Source organism: Pholcus phalangioides, unplaced genomic scaffold, assembly GCF_987345545.1.
Source record: "Pholcus phalangioides strain wild (caught in Gottingen) unplaced genomic scaffold, Ppha-v1.0 ptg000003l_1, whole genome shotgun sequence".
NCBI lineage: Eukaryota > Metazoa > Arthropoda > Arachnida > Araneae > Pholcidae > Pholcus > Pholcus phalangioides.
In genome coordinates, this window is record NW_028301596.1 from 22,914,629 (window position 1) to 22,934,843 (window position 20,215).

At 41.2% G+C, this 20,215-nt stretch overlaps 1 protein-coding gene across 3 annotated transcripts in view; it reads right to left on the minus strand.

Moving 5' to 3' along the window:
* The window catches only part of LOC149088313 (uncharacterized), a 148,652-nt gene that overhangs the window by 111,685 nt on the left and 16,752 nt on the right, over positions 1-20,215 (minus strand). For all 3 annotated transcript variants that reach the window (XM_089246825.1, XM_089246817.1, XM_089246810.1), the window contains exons 2-4: positions 15,512-16,090; positions 4,093-4,197; positions 2,267-2,305 (exon numbers count right to left, since the gene is read on the minus strand). In XM_089246825.1, coding sequence (XP_089102951.1) covers positions 2,267-2,305; positions 4,093-4,197; positions 15,512-16,064 — 697 coding nt within the window. In that variant the 5' untranslated portion in view covers positions 16,065-16,090. The remainder of the gene's footprint in view (positions 1-2,266; positions 2,306-4,092; positions 4,198-15,511; positions 16,091-20,215) is intronic.

The following is a 20,215-nucleotide window of genomic DNA, read 5'->3' on the forward strand; positions in this document are numbered from 1 at the left end:
AATGTGAACAAACCGCGAAATATTTTAGGTGTTAATGGTACAGTAATGTTTTGTTAGTCGAAACAGAAAACAAGCACGATTGCTAATCGGAAAGAAAAACTTTTGCAATGCTAATTTCACGCGACACATTTTTTGCAAACGAGTCGTCAAAATGCCAGTATTATTCATATTTCTTGAAGAATAGAAAAATTTAATTTTAATCATCATTTACATTTTCCTAAATAATTAGTCAACGTGTTTTCTTTTTTTCCATCCCGCACCCTCAAAAAATGCTCATTATCATAATAGTACATAATAACCGGTTATTATGCATACTTACTCGCTTCTTGGTAAGGTTGATAGACGTTTACCACTTTTACCGGCAAATACGCATAATAACCTCGTGTCGTTGCTAAATTTGATAAATACTTTAAATTCTCTAATTATTATTTTGCGCAAAAAACGTACGAATAATTATTTTTTATCAAATTGATGTGTAAAAATTTGATCAGCATAGTTACGAAAATATTGTAGTGGCAAGCATATGTGGAATTGAAGCTATAGAAAAGGTAAGGCATTACATCCCTTTTTTTCTTTGCACAGTCTGAAAATTTCTGTGTCAGAGGTAAAGGCGCCATTTCTCACAAAAAAGAAATTTTACAGGAGAGTCGTTTCAAGAGTTTTTTAGTGCACTAAATGCCTCTCTATGGAGCTTGTTTGTTTTAATATATCTGTTATTTATTGAAAAAGGAATTAATGTTCGTGTAACTCTGTAGAAGTTGATTAAGGACTACGTTTAAAACCACATTTTGGAAGAAAAAACATAGTTTCCCCCCCCCCTCTTTTTTTCACTTTTTGTGATTCTAAACCAGGCCTTATTTTGTTTGTACGATGCTTAGAATCGAAGTTACGTCCACTTTACAGTTGTGTTTTCACATCAAGTAATCTGTGAATGAAAATTTTAAACGCGTTTTATGAAGAAGGTTATATATTTCTGACATTTTACTTGAGTTTGAAACATGATTTTTTAAAAATCTATTGACTGCATCATTGCAAAATTTTAATATATTTTCCATTTATATCGTTAAGGGTTATATGAACCAAAATATAAGGTGTATTAAATGTATTTACCTAATTGCGCATGTTTTATGTACACGATATGTTTTATAAGTGGCATTTCAAAAAATTCCCACGTACATCGATTGAGTGAAATACTTTTGCCAAAATTTGGGATTCGATTCGGAGTGAAAAACATCGTGTAGTTGAGGTAATGTGGTGCATAAATCAAATATTTTAACGTTAAAAAGTATAGAGAATAATTGAAGACAAATCTAAACGTCGTATAAATGACGAAGAATTATAAATTAAAAGTCGTAAAAACGGAGTTCCACTGTAAATAAGTGATTTCCAGAATTTCCGGGAATTCCGAACCCTAGTTACACCCAAATCGTGTGAAGTTTTTGAAATTTTCATTTAACGTATCGTGTACGAAACACTGTAACTAGAAAAATACATGTGATCGAACTTAGATTTTAGTTCATAACCTCAACAAGATATGGCAGAATATATCATGTCAAAATTCTGTAATGATACGATGAATAGATTTTAAGAAATTGGGCTTTAAAACTCAAGTAAAATGTCAAAAACAGCATTCTTTGTAAAACGCGTTAGTTTTTATTCACAGATTAGTTGATGTAAAATCGCGATACTAAAGTGGACGTAACTTCGGTTTTAAGCAATAACAAAGCTTGTTTTGGAATCATAAGAAATGAGGCTTTCGTGAGAAAAAAAATTGATATTTTTTTCTACCAAAATGCCGTTTTTTGACGTAGTCTGATATCCTAAGTGTTTTCAAAATTAGTGCTCCGTGATGAAATTTTCTCCTACAAAGTGGTGCGTGACGTAAAATGCTTGTTAAGTGTTAACCACTGATAACCACCGATTGTATAACATGGAGGCCGTATATGTGTGGAGAAGTATTTCAATTTAATTGGGGGGAATGTTCAAAGAAGGTTTATATATGCACAAGAATGTTAACCTGGGTTTCAGGGATCGATATTCAATGAAAGATGTACCTATGTTCTCTATGTTTTGTGAGAGAAGGGGGGGGGGGGAAGAAGAAGACAATGATTTGAGATTTTAAAGGGTTTTTTTCTTTTTTTTCACAGCCACCTTGGTAGCCTCTTGCCTGTTGTGGACCATCTGTTAGTGTATTTTATTGACAAATCACAAGTCGGTTATATTGACATGAAAATATCGAATCTGAATCAAGAAATAAAAGTCTCACCTTCTTTGACAAAATATTTCACTTCGTCCCAATATTCTCCTAGAATTGAGAAGAGAATTAAATGTATAAATATCTACGTGATTAACTAGTGACGAAGTAAGCTATAGCAACTACATAATACAGTGAAAATTCGCTACAACCATCCTCGATATAACGATAAATCCTTCTACAACGATATTTTTAGTAGGACAAATCACCCCTCCCAACAGCGAGCTCTAGATCCACCCCTGCTCCAGTGGCTTCTCTTGAAATCCTAGGTAGATCTTTAAGGTGATAAGATTGAACGTTGGACTCATGGTGTATATTGTACAAAGAAATTTCCGATTTAAATTATAATTTTCCATGAGTGCCTTTACAAAAAGTGACTTTTTAAGCGGAGTGGAGTGACGCATTATCAGGAATTCACTAACATTAGAACCGCATAGATTGGGATATCTAAAAAGTGGCCCAGTAAGCGGAGTGACGCGTTACTCGGGTGACGCACTAACGATGTTTGACTGTACTCTAATGCATGCTAAACTGCTGCCTCTCGATATAACGATAATTCCTCTACAAAGATAAAGATATTTTTTCTTGATCCCCAGAGTATCGTTTTATCGAGATTCCACTGTATATTATTTTTTGTTACTTTCAAGAAATCAGAAACTTGTAAAGATATGGATGACCATAAGACCCGTATTTTACGAGCCATTCCTGTAGTTCTGCCGCCCCCAAAACTATTTTATAAAATGTTCCGTTTTTCCCAGTATTTTCGATGAGGTTTTATTCTTCACTGAAATCAGAAACTAAGATTATTTTCATTAGATTATATTGCGATTATGACCTAAACATAGGTGATTATAGACATGCCAGATATTTGTCAAACATGTACGTTTTTTGTTTTGGTGGATTTTGTAATACATGTATTGAATTAGTTATATAGTAATTTTTTGTGAACCCATTGTCGGTACCCCAGTTTTCCAGTATCCCTCTATTCCCCGTAATCGGCGATTTTTCAGCAATTTTAGCCATAGTTGGCAACTTTACAAAATTTGAAAAATCTTGAAAATCTTCGAAACTTTACATGACAATTATAGCCAAAAAAGTTTGATATAATTCTTCTTTTTCTTTCTTTTTTTTTTCTCTATAATTAACAGCTCTACTTACTTTTGACAATTTTTTAGCTATAATTGGCATTTTTTTCTTGTCTTTGACAATGTTTTGGCGATAATTTGAGATGTCTCTTATGGATACTCTTCTACTGGACTACCTATCGTCGGTCGTACGGAAAGTTTTGGTGGGCCGCATTTGCCCCGCGGGCTGGAGGTTATGCACCCCTGCCTTTTAGGAACTACTACTACTTAACCGTACACGCACCTCGTACTGAATTTCTCTGATGAATTTCTAACGATCGGTACATATCGGAATGTGTGTTCTGAGTGTATGTGTGGCCCACTAAGGTATACATGCTGTCATAGTTGCGCTTGTTTCTGCTGGTGCTGTCATCTGTGTCCTTCATTTTCAAGTGAAGACTGTAAATGCTTGAATTTTCCTGGTACGTAAATATCATTTTGAAGGGATTGCCTGCTCTCTATGGAGAGACATTTTCCAAATGTGCGACTGACTGGCATTTGCACCTCGAAACGCCTTTTAAGGAATAGACTTCCACGTGATTCGACATTTGGGAGGAATAACCTTAATGTTATGTGGTTTCATTCACAGGCTCTTCTAAAAGTTTCGCAGATGCCGTACATTTTTTTTGATGCAAATCAACGTAATTTTTTTTTGTTCTGTGTTAGTTGATGGAAAACAAGAAATACACAATACTAATAATATTGGTGTCTCACCTCCTTTAGTGGAAATGGTTCCTCCACCTGCGCTACCGCCGCCACCGCCACCACCACCACTGCTGCTGCTCGTCGATTGGCTCTCTTCGGTCCCAATGTCACTGTCTGATGTTTTAACAAAGATATTAACAATTATTAATGAGAATAATTACACATGTCCGTATGAACTTGTTTTTAAAATTTATGTTTGTCCGTAGCTCGAATGGAGACTTCCAATTTCCGCCAACGAAGAAAGCTTCTCAACCCAGAGATAAATGTCTTCCCTAATAATTCAGATGAATACATTTCAAAAGACGGATCCGTAAGAAGTTTCTAACTTACCCATGGTTCAGAAAAAAGCCCGTAGCGAAAATATTCAAGTCTACTTTACTTGTGAGGGCTATAAAATAGCAAAGGAAAAAGAGGGGGGGGGGGGGACTCCGCGGTTTCCCTGAGCGCGATCAAGACACTCTTAGGAGTTTGTCGAAAGACATCATTCCATTTAACATTATTGGTCTAAACCAATATTTCTCAACCTCTGTTAGCCCATGGTCCCTTTTGGAACATATTTTATCTCGTGCCCCCGTCTTACTCAGTGACCCTACCCTTATGCAGGAGTGAGACCCTTTCTACTCATTGAATTGAATTTTGTCAAAACTAAATTTAATAATGAACAAAAAATTTTTATAGGTAAGATCGATCTCTAAAATCGATAATTCCTCTAAGAATTAATAATAATAATTGCATCCAAGATCTAAGGGATAAGATAATTCCTCTCAAGAGCCGAGTTATATGGGAAAGTAGGTCTGTGTAAAATACGAGACGATCTAACGAACCTATGCAATAAGTCATCACTATGGGTTCGCACCTACCCTGGGATAGGAGTTCAGTGAGCTTCCTTCTTGTGGGAATTCCGTCTCATCATCATGGTGGTTCTCGTGCAAAGTTCTGGTCTGAGGCCTTATGCTTACTTAGCTTTGAGTAACCGTAGCACCTTATATATTCACACTCGAAAGTCATAGTACCAGACCTCATCATATAGGCTTCCGGTAGACGAGAGGAAACCCAAGCCAGGGCCGGTTCTGGACATTTTTCAAGTGCAAGCGAACAATATTTTGGTGATAAAAAATCCACCCCTACCCTTCAGTTGGTGCCTTCTGTGGCAGCGTAGTTCACAATATTCAAGATTCGGCCCTGCCATGCCCCCATAGGGACACGGGTTAAGATGGCCCTAGTGCCATCGGCTGGATTTTGAAAGTACATGGTCACATTTTTTTCGCCTATCATATTTCACTTGAAAGCTTTATTTCAGTGGGTTAAAGTCAATTTTCAACAATTTTGACAATTCAGTCTAGAAATGCAATCTAGAAGTGCTAAACTGTCGAAAGAAAAAATCAACCAATTCTAAGCTTCAATAGTTCGCCGCTAGATTGTGGAATTATAAAATTTTTAACATGGGACTGTAAAGCCCCGTTTACATGGGAAATTAAAAAAATGGTTTTCTTCACTCTGCTTTAAGGAAAATTCACAAAGGATTATGAGAAGGCATGGGTATGCACTCCACAAAAATCCTCATAGAAGGTGTAAATATTTCCCCCTCTTTCCCTACGAGGGACAAAAGTTTTCAAGCGGGTGCCAGAACTCTCAATACTACCGCAATCTATATACAGGCGGTCCTGTAAGTACTAATGCGGTCTTTATCTCATCAACCGTCCGTCGTAGAGGTATAGTTTCAATTTAAAAAATGCTCAAAATACATTCAAACATTACCCTGTACCAGTTTTGAGAGTGTAAATACAGTGTGTAACAAAATAAAAAAAAATCCAAATTTACACACGCCTTCCTTCCTTCTCCTCCCCCGTCCTCTAACTTAAAATATTGTTGCCCCGTCTCTCCTGAGGCCAACAAAAACATTCCAAGTTTCTAAGTGCAAGATGTAGAAGGAATGAGGTGGTTAGAGGCAACACTTTTTGCCTTCGCAATTCAAACATAATCAAACATTTATTATACAACTAACGCAACAGAATCTACAAGAACGTATTACATCGATATGGGCGGACCGCGTGACTGTCTGGTTTTCGCGGCGCTGAAACATTCCAATTCAAAAATCGGAGAACGGGTGTGGGGGAAAAAACAGCATAAATGAGGGAAAAGAGCGGTGCCCGTTAGTTTTTGCTGTTGTTTCATAACTTTTCTCCAATTTTTGAACTCAAATATATTAGCTAATTGTGCACTTCAAAACATGGAATTTTTACTATATGCCTCAGGAGATGCAGGACAACAACTTTCTAATTGGAAATTAGAAGACAGGGTGGGAGCGTATAATGTAGATTTTTTATTTTGTTACACACCGTATTTCTCCTCTCAAAACTGGTGCAGTGAAATTTTTGAACGCCTTTTGAGCATATCTAAAATTGGAATCACACTTATACGATGGACTGTTAATGAGATAAAGGTCGTATTAGCACTTACAAGACACCCTGTATATAAAATAGCATGTCCTGACTGACTCATCGCCGAGCCGAAACCGCTGAAGCTATAAATGTGAAATTTTGTCAGTAGTCTCATTTTATGATGTAAAGAATAGAAAAGTTCCGTTTGCACCTGCAATATTGCGGTAACATTGGGAATTCTAGCACCCGCTTGATGATCTTTTTCCCTCGCAGGGAAAGGAATTGGAGAGAAGAAATTGCCCTTATTTTTTTGGGATAATTTGAGAGTGTAACCCCTTTCCTATAATCCTTTGCGCGGAGAATTGAAACGGTCGACCCATGTGACGTCTGACTACATCTGTAAATCGGGTTAAAGTGCGTCCATGTAAGGACCATGGCGGTTTTGGTGAAAATCCTTGAAGCCCGTTTCAAACGTGCTTTTCCCCATTTCCCATGTAAACGGGGCTTAAGGAGGGTTTTTCAAAATTCGACCCCTAAGGGGGTCATGAGGGGATACAAAGGTTGTATAGAGAAATTACACCGAGCCGAAACCACGGAAGCTATAAATACTGTATTATATTTTATCGTGTGTATGTGTGTGTGTGTGTATATATATATATATATATATATATATATATCCTTTAGTTTCTATAATTACATTTTTAATTGGGTTTCTGTATTTTAGAAACATGGCATCCATATTTGTTATGAGCATCTTTTTCTCAGCCACCTCGTTGGGTATTTTGCTTGTTGGGGCCTTGTATTTGTATTTGTATGGCATTTGTGTATGATTAGTAGTGCAGTGGCAACACCTTCTACAGCAGAAAGCCTCCACGCGAAGCTTTGACGTCACTGAAGTCGCCCATTTCACCTATAGCCATTGGATATAGCAGGCCGACGTATGCGAAATATTTACGTTTTTGCAGTATATCTCCAATGACTACAGCTGAATTGGATGACTTCAGTGACGTCACGAGCTTCGCGCGGAGGCTTTCTGCTATAGAAGGTGTTGGTAGTGGCCGATCATAGACGATGCCAGTGACGTCACGCTTCGCATTGTAGCATTTTTCGCTTTGACAAAGATTGTAACCTGGCAACGGATCGTCAGAGATTCGAATGTTTTGACTTGTGATTGCGTGTCGTGATAGCTGATGGATGCCGCGTGTAAAAGTCATAATTATGAAATTTGGTTTGTAGTTTTATTTCATGGCGTGAAGACCCACTAACAAGGAGTTCTTCGAAATTCAACCTCAAAGGTTACTTTGACAAATCAAGTTATGTATGGACTTTTAAAATTTTGAACTCTGAGTGGGTCATAAGGTGGTTGAAATGTTATATGGGGCAATCGTAGCTGAGCCAAACTGCTGAAGCTGTAAATATGAAATTTGGTCAGTATAATATTGTTACATTGGGCAATCATCACCGATTAATTTTCAGGTTACCAAATCCACGACAGCGAAGCTGCGAGCAACTGCTAGTATAGCATTTGTAACCCGGGCTATGTCAACAGTTCTGATCAATTTTTTTTCATTAAATTTATAGAGAATAAAAATTTCATAAATAAGGCCAATCTCCGGGCCCCTAATTAAGAGTTCAGCGAGGGTTCGCGCGCGCGTGTGTGATTTCTATGCTGGGCCGTGTCAACATCCTGAGCCTCAGATAAAGTGATGTTCTGAGGACCATAGAATTTTCTGGATGCCCATTAGTAGCCGGAAGTAACAGCTAATGGATTGCGTAAAAATTGAATAAATATCACCCGGGTACGACCACGGGTGCAAAGGAGGACATCATAATGAAATCTCTTTAGGTAGCAAGCATGTAAACCTCTAACCTTTTGGGGGAGGGGGGGGACATCGATGCTGTTTAATCCTTTGAGCGTCACGGCAAAAATCGCAAAATCTTCTTCAAAATGCTATATCTTTTTCAATGAAGTGGGCTTTCTTGCGATTTTTAGCAGGGGTGAAATAAGGGGTACAAGGGGAAAATGTTCGATTGAGAAATCACCTTTACAAAATATCTGGGTTGTCAATGTTAAAATGAGAGGCCTTTAAGGAGGCGAGATATGTCGTCCTTGCCACTTTTAAGGGTTAAACAGCCCTGGGTAACAGCCTAAGACAGTATGTATTTCAATTTGAATGTACACGAAACAAGTTCTTCGTCTATTCTTGGGGGTTGTCGTTTTGGTTGGAAGGATTTTTTTTAGCAGGGAAGAGTCAGAAGTATGAAGGTTTTAACAACTAGCTGAAACGAAGATGAATTTAGGCAAGAGAGGGAAAATTCAACTGCCCTTGTGGGGAATCGAACCTACGTCCTCTCACTTTCCGGGTGAGTGCCCTAGACTACAATGGCAGCGAATATCTCAATCTTTCCTTAGAGCTCGTGTGCACTGAACGGGACCGTTTCGTAGAATTCTCTAAATAGAAGAGGAGTGTCTCAGGTCTGCATGTACTCGGCTTCAGCTCCATTCGAAATTTATGTAGGAGATTTCAATATCGGAATTTATTTTAGGGGTGCTTGGCAAGCGTTGCAGAAAATTGTGAATTACCAGACATCATCCCTTCACTGGGCAATGGCCCCAGACGATAGAAGGAAAAAAGTCTGTCCTACTATTACTAGGCCAATTCAAGTCCGATATCGTATTCGTGAGGCATTGATCTCAACTTCCTGTTCAAGGATTAGCCAGACGCTGAGATGATTGATAGGCTTGTAGCGTTCATTTCAACACTTTGATGCAACTGCGATGAATTATTTCAAGTTATACAATTATCTGTAGCTTCGATTTTCGAAAGATCGTTAAACCAGTGCCTTCATAACGTGTGAGTCCAACCGGGAAAAGGCTCATGAAAATGAGATCTAATTGAATAATTTCCATCGTCAGAATGCTAGTTGATAAGCAGGCATTTCTAGAAAAGTAGCGGAGCCCGAGAAAAATCACATCACCAGGAATTAACATGATGCTCTTGAGACGGCCCTGGGTTGAACGAAACATCATTGAACAGTTTTTGTCACAACACGGTCATTTTAACCACACGAGGGCTAATCAGGCCGAGAACTGCAGTTTGTAGGCAATTTCGAACGGCGTTTACTTCCTTCATTTTTCGCCGTGAGCTCGGTTTTGAGGTAGCCAGGCAGACGCCTATGGGATAGTCTCGGGGCCATCTCGTTTCTTCTCAAATCAAAGTAGCAGTTCTCCGTGAGGAAAGACTGTGACAAAGAATGGAACAACCATTCATGGAATGTCTTCTTTTGATGAAACGTCGTCTCGGATCTCATCGACTATTGCGGAATCTGCGCAAAATATGTATCGATTGAGCGGTCGTGTGGGCATCGTCATGGACTCGCATTAAGAGGATCCAGGTTTGAGTGATAGTTGGCTGAAATTGGTTTTCTGGGTGGTTTTACACCTTCGAGGCGCAAAAGTGATTCGATTTTCCATTTAAAAAAGAAGTATGTTCATAGACAGCACAATCAGGCTCACAACTGTACAATCCAATCATTGCATTTCATTCATAGTTTGAAAAATAGATGACAGCACTGAAAGTTCACGCACAATGCCACACATGCACTCAAACTGTTATGTACACATGCACACTTCCGACACAACTCATTCGGTAGTAAATTGTCCATGGCGATAGACCGTAGTTGTGCTCTGTTTCTTAAAGAAAAAAGGCTAACGCGTAATAAGAACAGGGAAAATACCCTTCCACGTTGCTACCTCCGAATTCGGAATATAGATAACAACACTTCTCTTAAAATACACATAATAAGCATCCAGAAGCTAACTTCACGTTAGATACACACCCCATACACGGCACATTTTGACAAGCACAACTTCAGAATTGTTGTTGAGTTCGTTAAAGGTTCCTCAGAGAGTGACGTTGGAGACGGGGGTGCAGTGGGTACACGAGCACCCCATAGTATTTTTTACCCTCAACCCCTTACAATTGATGCATAAATCTAAATCTCCTGTATAAAGATCAAGTCCAGCACACCCACGGGTCTAAAACACTAGTAATAATGGTTAGTGTGTTAATCCAATACCTCGTACATGCTACGTAGTGAGCTTTTCAGGAGGTATTGGGCAACCTGTGAAAGGGAGAGACATGGAAGAAAAAGCCGTTCGGAATCGGCGAGAAACTGAAATTACCCCCTCCCATCATGTGAATAAAATGAAGATGGTGCGACTGCGTCGTAACTGGAGGAGGGAGCAGGTGGGTCTGGTATCCCTGGTGCTGTGGACCAGATGGGGGTGCAAGTTTCATCCTTTAACCTCTCTTTCAACATCATAAGGGGACGCGTCAAAATGCGTGCTTGCCCCGGCTGACCAAGCATCTGCTTGCGGCCCTGGCGTTGATCAAATGTCGTTTTTCCTCAAAGGTAATCGACGATCTTTTACTTAGATATCAAAAGATTACCCGAAGAAGTAATTTCGACATGGCAATCATGCAAACACTCGTTTCCAAAAGAGTGTAACACACTTTATGTTATCGACGTGTTGTTTTTTTTTAGATTGAACATGGCGAATTATTCGGGAGAAGAAATAGAAATTGCGATTTTTTTTTTTTCGGGAGGTGTGGGGGGTTGTGCAGAAAGGCAGGCATTGGGCTTGATGGGAGGTATAAAAAGAGAGAAGAACTCTCGTATATAGGCGAGCAAAGCACGTCGGTGCGTAACGCCGTGTCGCGCTTTCTCACGTGAAGGCAATCAAATATACAGACGGGAGCCGAAGATGATTGCGTGGATGAAATCAAGAAGCAGGGTTGCGAGGAGCAAAGAACGAAACGACACATACCGGAGTGGCTGTCGTCTTCGGCGAAGTAGTCATATACCTCCAGCCATGTACACTGGTATATCATGCTTCTCGGAAGTAAGAAAAAGCTATTTCAAAATGCTGCTTGCTCCTTTCCTCGAAAAATCCACGTACTACATACTTTACTGAGAGCCAAATCCCGAGTGTGTGCTCGCTCCCCTTAGCTATGGCATAATAAGGGGCCAGAGGACGAGGGTCGAAGGCGGTGTTTCCCGAATGCAGGACTCGAGCTAAAGGAATTTTTGCCAGGATACGGGAAGCGTGTGGTAGTGATGTTGAGACACGAATCCGTTCAGCTGTGTGGACGCATGCGCCGAGCCAGTGACGTCGGAATTCGATTTGAAGGGGTGGGAGCAGGCAGGCAGGTACGTATAACAAAAGCGAGGATTTCTCTCGGAAAACGGCTGCCTTGTCTGAATGGCAACCAGGAAAGTCGTTGCCCGTTAATCAAAGCCAGGTTTTTAGAACTTGAAATAATAGTAATGGCATGAATAATAATCATAATGAAAACAAATGGAGCCGAAACGATGCGGCTGTTGGGGGAGGGGGGGGCGATAATTCCCGTTCGGATACATCCAATGCGTGATTTGATAATACGTGTTTAATACGTGCTTGCAACGAGAGTTGTTCGATCTGCTTAATAGTTTCGGACAAGGATGGCGGGGTCTTCTTAATATTTTATGCCAAAAACGTGGATCTATGCCTAACACCGTGTAGGGGTCGTTCGCATCGCGCGATTGTTTCGGCAAAATAATCGCTTCGTAGAATGAGTTGAAATGGGTGAGACATGGATGGGGTCGATTTCTTCAGGAAGAAAAAAATTAAACGCACGCCAAGCAAAGAAAAATTGTGAATGCATCACTGAAACGTATGAATAAATTTCCCGAATTTACGCTGGATGAATGGATTTTATAAACTCTATATACAGGGTGTCCCATAAATCCTCAAATAGTTTAAAAATTCATAAAAATTGGAAGAATTGCTATATTTGGGTGTGGTTTTCGAAAAAGTTGTTCCTACGCAAAGGAAATTTATTTTTTGGTACAGAAAAAAAATTTAGTTCAAATTTTTTTAGTCGATGGTGGCGCTGCACGTGCCTCGTCAATCACACACACTTTTGTGTCCGAAACGTTCGTTGCTTCAGCCGGTGATTTGTGCCACGAAGCTGGGCTGGAAGAGATCTCGGCAACGGAATCTTCAATGGCAGAGTTCTCGCGTTCATTCATTCATTCGGCCTGTGATTCGTGGCTGAGGTAAAACAACTTTACCAATGGTGATTTATTTATCCACTCAATGAAAACCATGTCACAATGAAAACCTTATGTAATCACCAGTAACAGAAAAATTCAGAAATGAGCTGTAAATCGTACACTGCATTTTACAGGACTGCTTTGGTGCCGTGTCCTCTACCGACCAAAATTTGAACTATGTTTTATTAAATACAAAAAAAAAAAAAATTCTCCCTTCGCGAGAATAACTTTTTGTCAAACCGCATTCGTAACCAATTCCTTCAATTTTTATGAATTTTAAACTATTTACGAATTTATGAGACACCCTGTACTTCGGACCATAAGTGCCGGATCCCGCATGATTTTTGTGAAGGAGCTGAGCACCCGTGAATGCCAGCAATGAATATTTTTGATGAACAGTGTAGGGGAGGATCGATTTCCACTGAAGTAGGACTCCTTGAAACCTCGAGGCTGACTTAGGCTGCGCTCATAGTGGAGCGAGGAGGTACGAGTACCAAGAATTGCAACTAGGAATAAAAAAAAAATGCATAGGGGTCGAGGAAGAGATGTCGGCTCATAGTAAAAGAGGAGGAGGACGATAGGGAAAATGGCCGGAAGAGTTCTGAAATGTAATGGTGTGATGATGATGATGATGATGATCCCTCCGCAGAAGAGGGAAAGAAAAAAAGGGAAAACAGACCAATCAGCTGATAGTGAAAATGAGCAGATCCAGGTGAAAACATGTTTGCTTAACTCTCGCACCTCAACCTCTCTCTCGCTTATCGAGTATGTGCGGTGTAGAACAAAAATAGTACAATTGTTCTCGTCACTAGTCTATATATAATGCACTACTGTACCTCTTGGTCGCCGCACTATGTGCACGGCCTTGTCCACCATCTTTGAGCGAAGTGTGACGCCAATACTATAGCCAATCGTTGTTTTCTATCCCGCTCATTTTTAACGGTCAGACTTCACTTTCCATTTTGAACAAAAAAACTAGTTATGTTGCTCCAAGATGTTGGACAATGAGGCCCTCAACCTCCTTTTCTATGCGCCTAATCCCTAAGATAAGATTTCTTGAAATACTAGGCTGACTCATCCTCCATCTTCGAGCAAGAGTATGACGTCAGTATTACCACTGTATGAATCGCGCTGCTGCCTTTCCCCTTTTTTTCAACGAATTAGACGTCACTCGGATCTGCAAACTAGTTTTTGTTCGGCACCCGATTGGCGCTGTGGTTAGATGCTCGTAACTACTATAAGGCTACCGTCAGTTCCGATCCCACGATAGAATATAGATGACAAGTTTTCTTTCCCTACCGATCCTGAGGCGACCACAGATATATTGCGCCTTCATTTCCGACCCTACTCGATCGGTAGTAAATTGTTGTACGGAGATCATTGTTGTACATTGATTGATATGACCGGAGTTAGTGTGTAGTAGAGCAGTTTTTTGTTGAAAGATGGAGGACGATAAGTGCCTCAGCCAAAAGGTACATCCACACTCGTTGACAAACTTGCGCAACACGTGTCTATAGACAATTTTCCACGATTGTGAAACAACAATCACGCAACAAAACGGATTCCGCAACTCCTAAACAGACCATAATCACGGGTATATGGTCTATAATCTATATATATAAAATTGATTTTCTGTGTGTGTGTCTGTGTGTGTGTGTGTGTGTGTGTATGTTTTCTATACAAATCTATAATTTTAGATCGATCGTCGCCAAATTTTGCATATATACCAAATGGGACCCGACTTGAACGATAGGCTACTTTAAAATTTCGTCAGACCAGGGCAAATGCCCCAAATGGGCAAAAAACTGTCCGGCAACAATGGTTTTTGGGCCTCAACAATCACTTTCCGAACGTTTACTTTGGTTACCGTGGTTCCCTAGCAATGCGTTTCAGACGTGTATATGCCTTTACAACGGTTTGTCACTTCTTTAATCCTGTTAGTATATGTATGATAGTTTATGCCTTTATAATGGTTTGCCACATTTTCAATATACTCTCAGTAATGAGGCTTTTTGAATAGACGTCATAATCATCATCAGCATCGCTTTGAGAGTCAGGAAAAGGGTGATCCTCATAGAAATCAGTGCTAAAATTGTCGATTTTACTGTAGAAATGCGGAAATTAGTGGGATTTTCCGCCCCATCAATAATTTTAAAAATTGTATTGAATTCTCAATTTTTGAAATATTGAGGTCGCTTAGAGATATACGAAGCCCAGGAGATTAAAAATGAAGTGATTAGGCGGACCTACTTTTGAGTTGGATATTCATGCAATAATATTGATTTTAACTTTCCATTTATATCTTCTCAAGCATGAAAATAAATGTTTCAATATTCAACTGCATAAATTCATATAGTTTAGGTTGTTTTAAAATTAATTATGGGACCATAAAGTGCATCGAAGAAATACCACAGCTTTAACTAAGCATTTTTGGAAGCTTAAACAGGCAGATGGATAACTTGAAGTTTAAAAAGAGAGGGGGGGTGGGAAATCGAACTAACTACCTAGCGCCCTTTAAAAAAGGAAAAAAAAAAGTATTCATTTCTACGTTTCTTTAAATCTAGATTTGTTTATTTCATGAGTCGCGCGGGAAGTTGTCATATTGGTTAACTTGGACACAGTTTGTATGTCCCTCAAAGAAAGAGGGAGATATCACGTGATCCAAAAAGCCTCATTGAAGAAAACCCGGGCAACGCCGGGTAATATAGCTAGTACAGTATAATCTCGGATAGAAAACTTGAAATAAGTTGCGCACTATTTTGTAGGTGTGGACAGAGAAAATAGATCGTCTTGCAATTTATTGGCGACTGCTTACAGACAAAATCACGTGATTGTCGATAGACAAATCGCGGATTTTGTCCATGAGTGTGGACGTGCTTAAGAGGAGAAGCTAATTCGGACAAACACAGAATATAAAGTTAGTGGGAAGAAACGAGTTTCTCTCTTGCCTTGAAATCGGACGCCGTTCCTTTTGATGGACACCCTTCTCATGTCTGGCGCAGCTTGTTCGTACACGACGGTTGTCGGCCTCTGATCTGTAGCGACGTATGGTGCCGCCGAACGTCGATCCCTGGGACCCGTTCTCCACCTGGAGGTCGTGGCGGCAACGCCGGCGTTCGGGTGGTGGCGGTCGAACCCTCCCGAAGAGTACGGAGGCGGCTGAAATCTCTGGTCCATGAAATCCGTCATGCTGGTCTGGTCCATCTGCGTCACCACAGATTCCGGTGGCTGCTGCGTCCCTATGGTGTAGGTCATGCGACGCAGGTCGGCAGTGTCGACCGACTGGCTGCTGGTGAGACCCCGCGTCCTCGAATGCTTCGGCTTCCGTTCCTCTTGAGAGGCGGATTTCTTCAGGATTCGCCCGCTTGACGACGAAACCCCGTGTTGTTGTTGTTGTTGCTGCTGCTGCTGCTGGTGATCGTCGTCTTTCTTTTCTCTGGGCCCATGGCTAGGCAGGCTGGAGCTGCGCGATATCGTGAATCTTTTAATGCTGAACGGCATGGTTCGTTATACCATCAGAAACAATCCTGCGGAAGACATACAAATGAGAAGTTATACATCTGTATGTCGGAGGTAAAAGGCTCTATGTCCATTTTCGTCAATATTGGGATCAGGGTTGTTTGGTTTAAACCATTTTAACCAAGTGGTTTTTTTCAAAAATCAAATAAAAGTGGCCTAAATATAATTTTTTTTTTCCTTGGAAAATATCATTTTGGTTCATTACTGGCCAAAATCTTCATTCTTACCACATTTTATATTCTTGGGATACATTCAGATGGTATATCTTCAGATGATATAAGTGGTTTTTCCAAAAAGTCTCATAAAAGTGGCCTGAATATATATATATATATACTAGGGGGGCTCTGCCCCCCTGCCGCCTTTGGCGGCCAACCCCCCCCCCCCACTTCTCTCCCGGACATATCTTGTTTATTTCGTTCCACTTCATCAGCGTGCTATGGAAAAGGGGAAAGGGACGTGTGAAAGCACCAGCCTACTGAAGAAGCGAATTTTAATGAAAATAATAATAAAGCAACAAAAAACAAATGAGATTCATCAAGTATCCCCAGAAAACTTCCCCATGGGGGTCCCCAGATTCAATTCGCTGAATTTCAGTGGGGCCCCACACTGGATATATCTTGGGCTACCGATGTGTTGCAAATTTTACAATGTTAAACCACAAAAATCAATGAGATACATTCAGGGGCACCGAATTACAACCTGCCAACATTTCCATGAAGCCCTGACCTGCAAGCTTGTCGGACACCCCCCCCCCCCTGTGAGAATTTTTCATTTTTATCAATTTTACAACGAATAAAATCCAGGGCCCCACATCCAGTAGCGGGGACACAATACGCAGATTTTTAGTGGGGCCCCAGACTGGCTATATCTCGGGTTTCGGCTGTGGCAAATTCTACAACAGAAAAGAATGAGATTCATCCAGGGCCCCCAAAATCAAACGTGTAAACATGGGCCCCCCGACTTGGAAGCTTGTCGGTCATCCCCCGGTGCGAGTGCCATGAAAAATTTTCATTTGTATTCGTTTTAACAACGAATAAAATCCAGGGCCCCAAAATGAAACCTGTAAACATGGGGCCCCCGACTTGGAAGCTTGTCGGTCATCCCCCGGTGCGAGTGCCATGAAAAATTTTCATTTGTATTCGTTTTACGAACGAATAAAATCCAGGGCCCCCAAACAATTACCCGGGACACCAATTCGCATACTTTTGGTGGGGCCCCAGACTGGCTTTATCTCGGGCTTCGGCTGTTGCAAAATCTACAACAGAAAAGAATGAGATTCATCCAGGGCCCCCAAAATGAAACCTGTAAACATAGGGCCCCCGACTTGGAAGCTTGTCGGTCATCCCCCGGAGCGAGTGCCATGAAAAATTTTCATTTGTATTCGTTTTACCAACGAATAAAATCCAGGGCCCCCAAAATGAAACCTGTTAACATGGGGGCCCCCGACTTGGAAGCTTGTCGGTCATCCCCCGGAGCGAGTGCCATGAAAAATTTCCATTTGTATTCGTTTTACCAACGAATAAAATCCAGGGCCCCCAAAATGAAACCTGTAAACATGGGGCCCACGACTTGGAAGCTTGTCGGTCATCCCCCGGAGCGAGTGCCATGAAAAATTTCCATTTGTATTCGTTTTACCAACGAATAAAATCCAGGGCCCCCAAAATGAAACTTGTAAACATAGGGCCCCCGACTTGGAAGCTTGTCGGTCATCCCCCGGAGCGAGTGCCATGAAAAATTTCCATTTGTATTCGTTTTACCAACGAATAAAATCCAGGGCTCCCAAAATGAAACCTGTAAACATGGGGCCCCCGACTTGGAAACTTGTCGGTCATCCCCCGGTGCGAGTGCCATGAAAAATTTTCATTTGTATTCGTTTTACCAACGAATAAAATCCAGGGCCCCCAAAATGAAACCTGTAAACATGGGGCCCACGACTTGGAAGCTTGTCGGTCATCCCCCGGAGCGAGTGCCATGAAAAATTTCCATTTGTATTCGTTTTACCAACGAATAAAATCCAGGGCCCCCAAAATGAAACCTGTAAACATGGGGCCCCCGACTTGGAAGCTTGTCGGTCATCCCCCGGAGCGAGTGCCATGAAAAATTTCCATTTGTATTCGTTTTACCAACGAATAAAATCCAGGGCCCCCAACCAATTACCCGGGACACCAATTCGCATACTTTTGGTGGGGCCCCAGACTGGCTTTATCTCGGGCTTCGGCTGTTGCAAATTCTACAACAGAAAAGAATGAGATTCATCCAGGGCCCCCAAAATGAAACCTGTAAACATAGGGCCCCCGACTTGGAAGCTTTTCGGTCATCCCCCGGAGCGAGTGCCATGAAAAATTTTCATTTGTATTCGTTTTACCAACGAATAAAATCTAGGGCCCCCAAAATGAAAACTGTAAACATGGGGCCCCCGACTTGGAAGCTTGTCGGTCATCCCCCGGAGCGAGTGCCATGAAAAATTTCCATTTGTATTCGTTTTACCAACGAATAAAATCCAGGGCCCCCAACCAATTACCCGGGACACCAATTCGCATACTTTTGGTGGGGCCCCAGACTGGATATATCTTTTGCTTCCGCTATCGAAATTTTTCAACGTTAAAGCAGCAAGAAAACAATGAGATCCATCAAGGACCCCTGGAAATGAAAACTTTTTACTTATACGTGAAATCTTCCCCGGGTACCCCGACCCTGCGTTGGGAGCACTGCTGTTGTGTGTGTATATTATACATATATATACCTCTCGGCATGGACCTCCCCCCCCCCCACAAAGGAAGGGCTGACAGGGGCCACAACGATTCTTATCACTTTTTGATAATAAATAATACTCACTATATAATAATCACTATAATAATAATCACTATAAATTAATCACAGAGGGGCCCCTGAAAAGCTGGTTTGGGGACTCGAAATCTAAATTCCAGCCTAAGGGCTCTGCTGTAGGATGTAGGAGCCTCTTGGTACATGCACATAACATGGTCCCGATGGGTCAAATGGGTCCCGATATGTGAATATCGACCCAATATCGATATATAATATCATATCGATATATGAATGTGAATATCGATATATGAATCGAACCCACTTCCGTAACAGAGTTTCCGTCACTCGGTTGCTTAGCAACAGGCCCTTTTCGAGTTTGTTTGTGATTTTATATTATAGAATAGATATATATATATACTAGGGGGGCTCTGCCCCCCTGCCGCCTTTGGCGGCCAACCCCCCCCCCCCCCACTTCTCTCCCGGACATATCTTGTTTATTTCGTCCCACTTCATCAGCGTGCTATGGAAAAGGGGAAAGGGACGTGTGAAAGCACCAGCCTACTGAAAAAGCGAATTTTAATGAAAATAATAATAAAGCAACAAAAAACAAATGAGATTCATCAAGTATCCCCAGAAAACTTCCCCATGGGGGTCCCCAGATTCAATTCGCTGAATTTCAGTGGGGCCCCACACTGGATATATCTTGGGCTACCGATGTGTTGCAAATTTTACAATGTTAAACCACAAAAATCAATGAGATACATTCAGGGGCACCGAATTACAACCTACCAACATTTCCATGAAGCCCTGACCTGCAAGCTTGTCGGACACCCCCCTGTGAGAATTTTTCATTTTTATCAATTTTACAACGAATAAAATCCAGGGCCCCACAGTAGCGGGGACACAATACGCAGATTTTTAGTGGGGCGCCAGACTGGCTATATCTAGGGTTTCGGCTGTGGCAAATTCTACAACAGAAAAGAATGAGATTCATCCAGGGCCCCCAAAATCAAACCTGTAAACATGGGGCCCCCCGACTTGGAAGCTTGTCGGTCATCCCCCGGTGCGAGTGCCATGAAAAATTCCATTTGTATTCGTTTTACGAACGAATAAAATCCAGGGCCCCCAAACAATTACCCGGGACACCAATTCGCATACTTTAGGTGGGGCCCCAGACTGGCTTTATCTCGGGCTTCCGCTGTTGCAAATTCTACAACAGAAAAGAATGAGATTCATCCAGGGCCCCCAAAATGAAACCCGTAAACATGGTCCCCGACTTGGAAGCTTGTCGGTCATCCCCCGGAGCGAGTGCCATGAAAAATTCCATTTGTATTCGTTTTACCAACGAATAAAATCCAGGGCCCCCA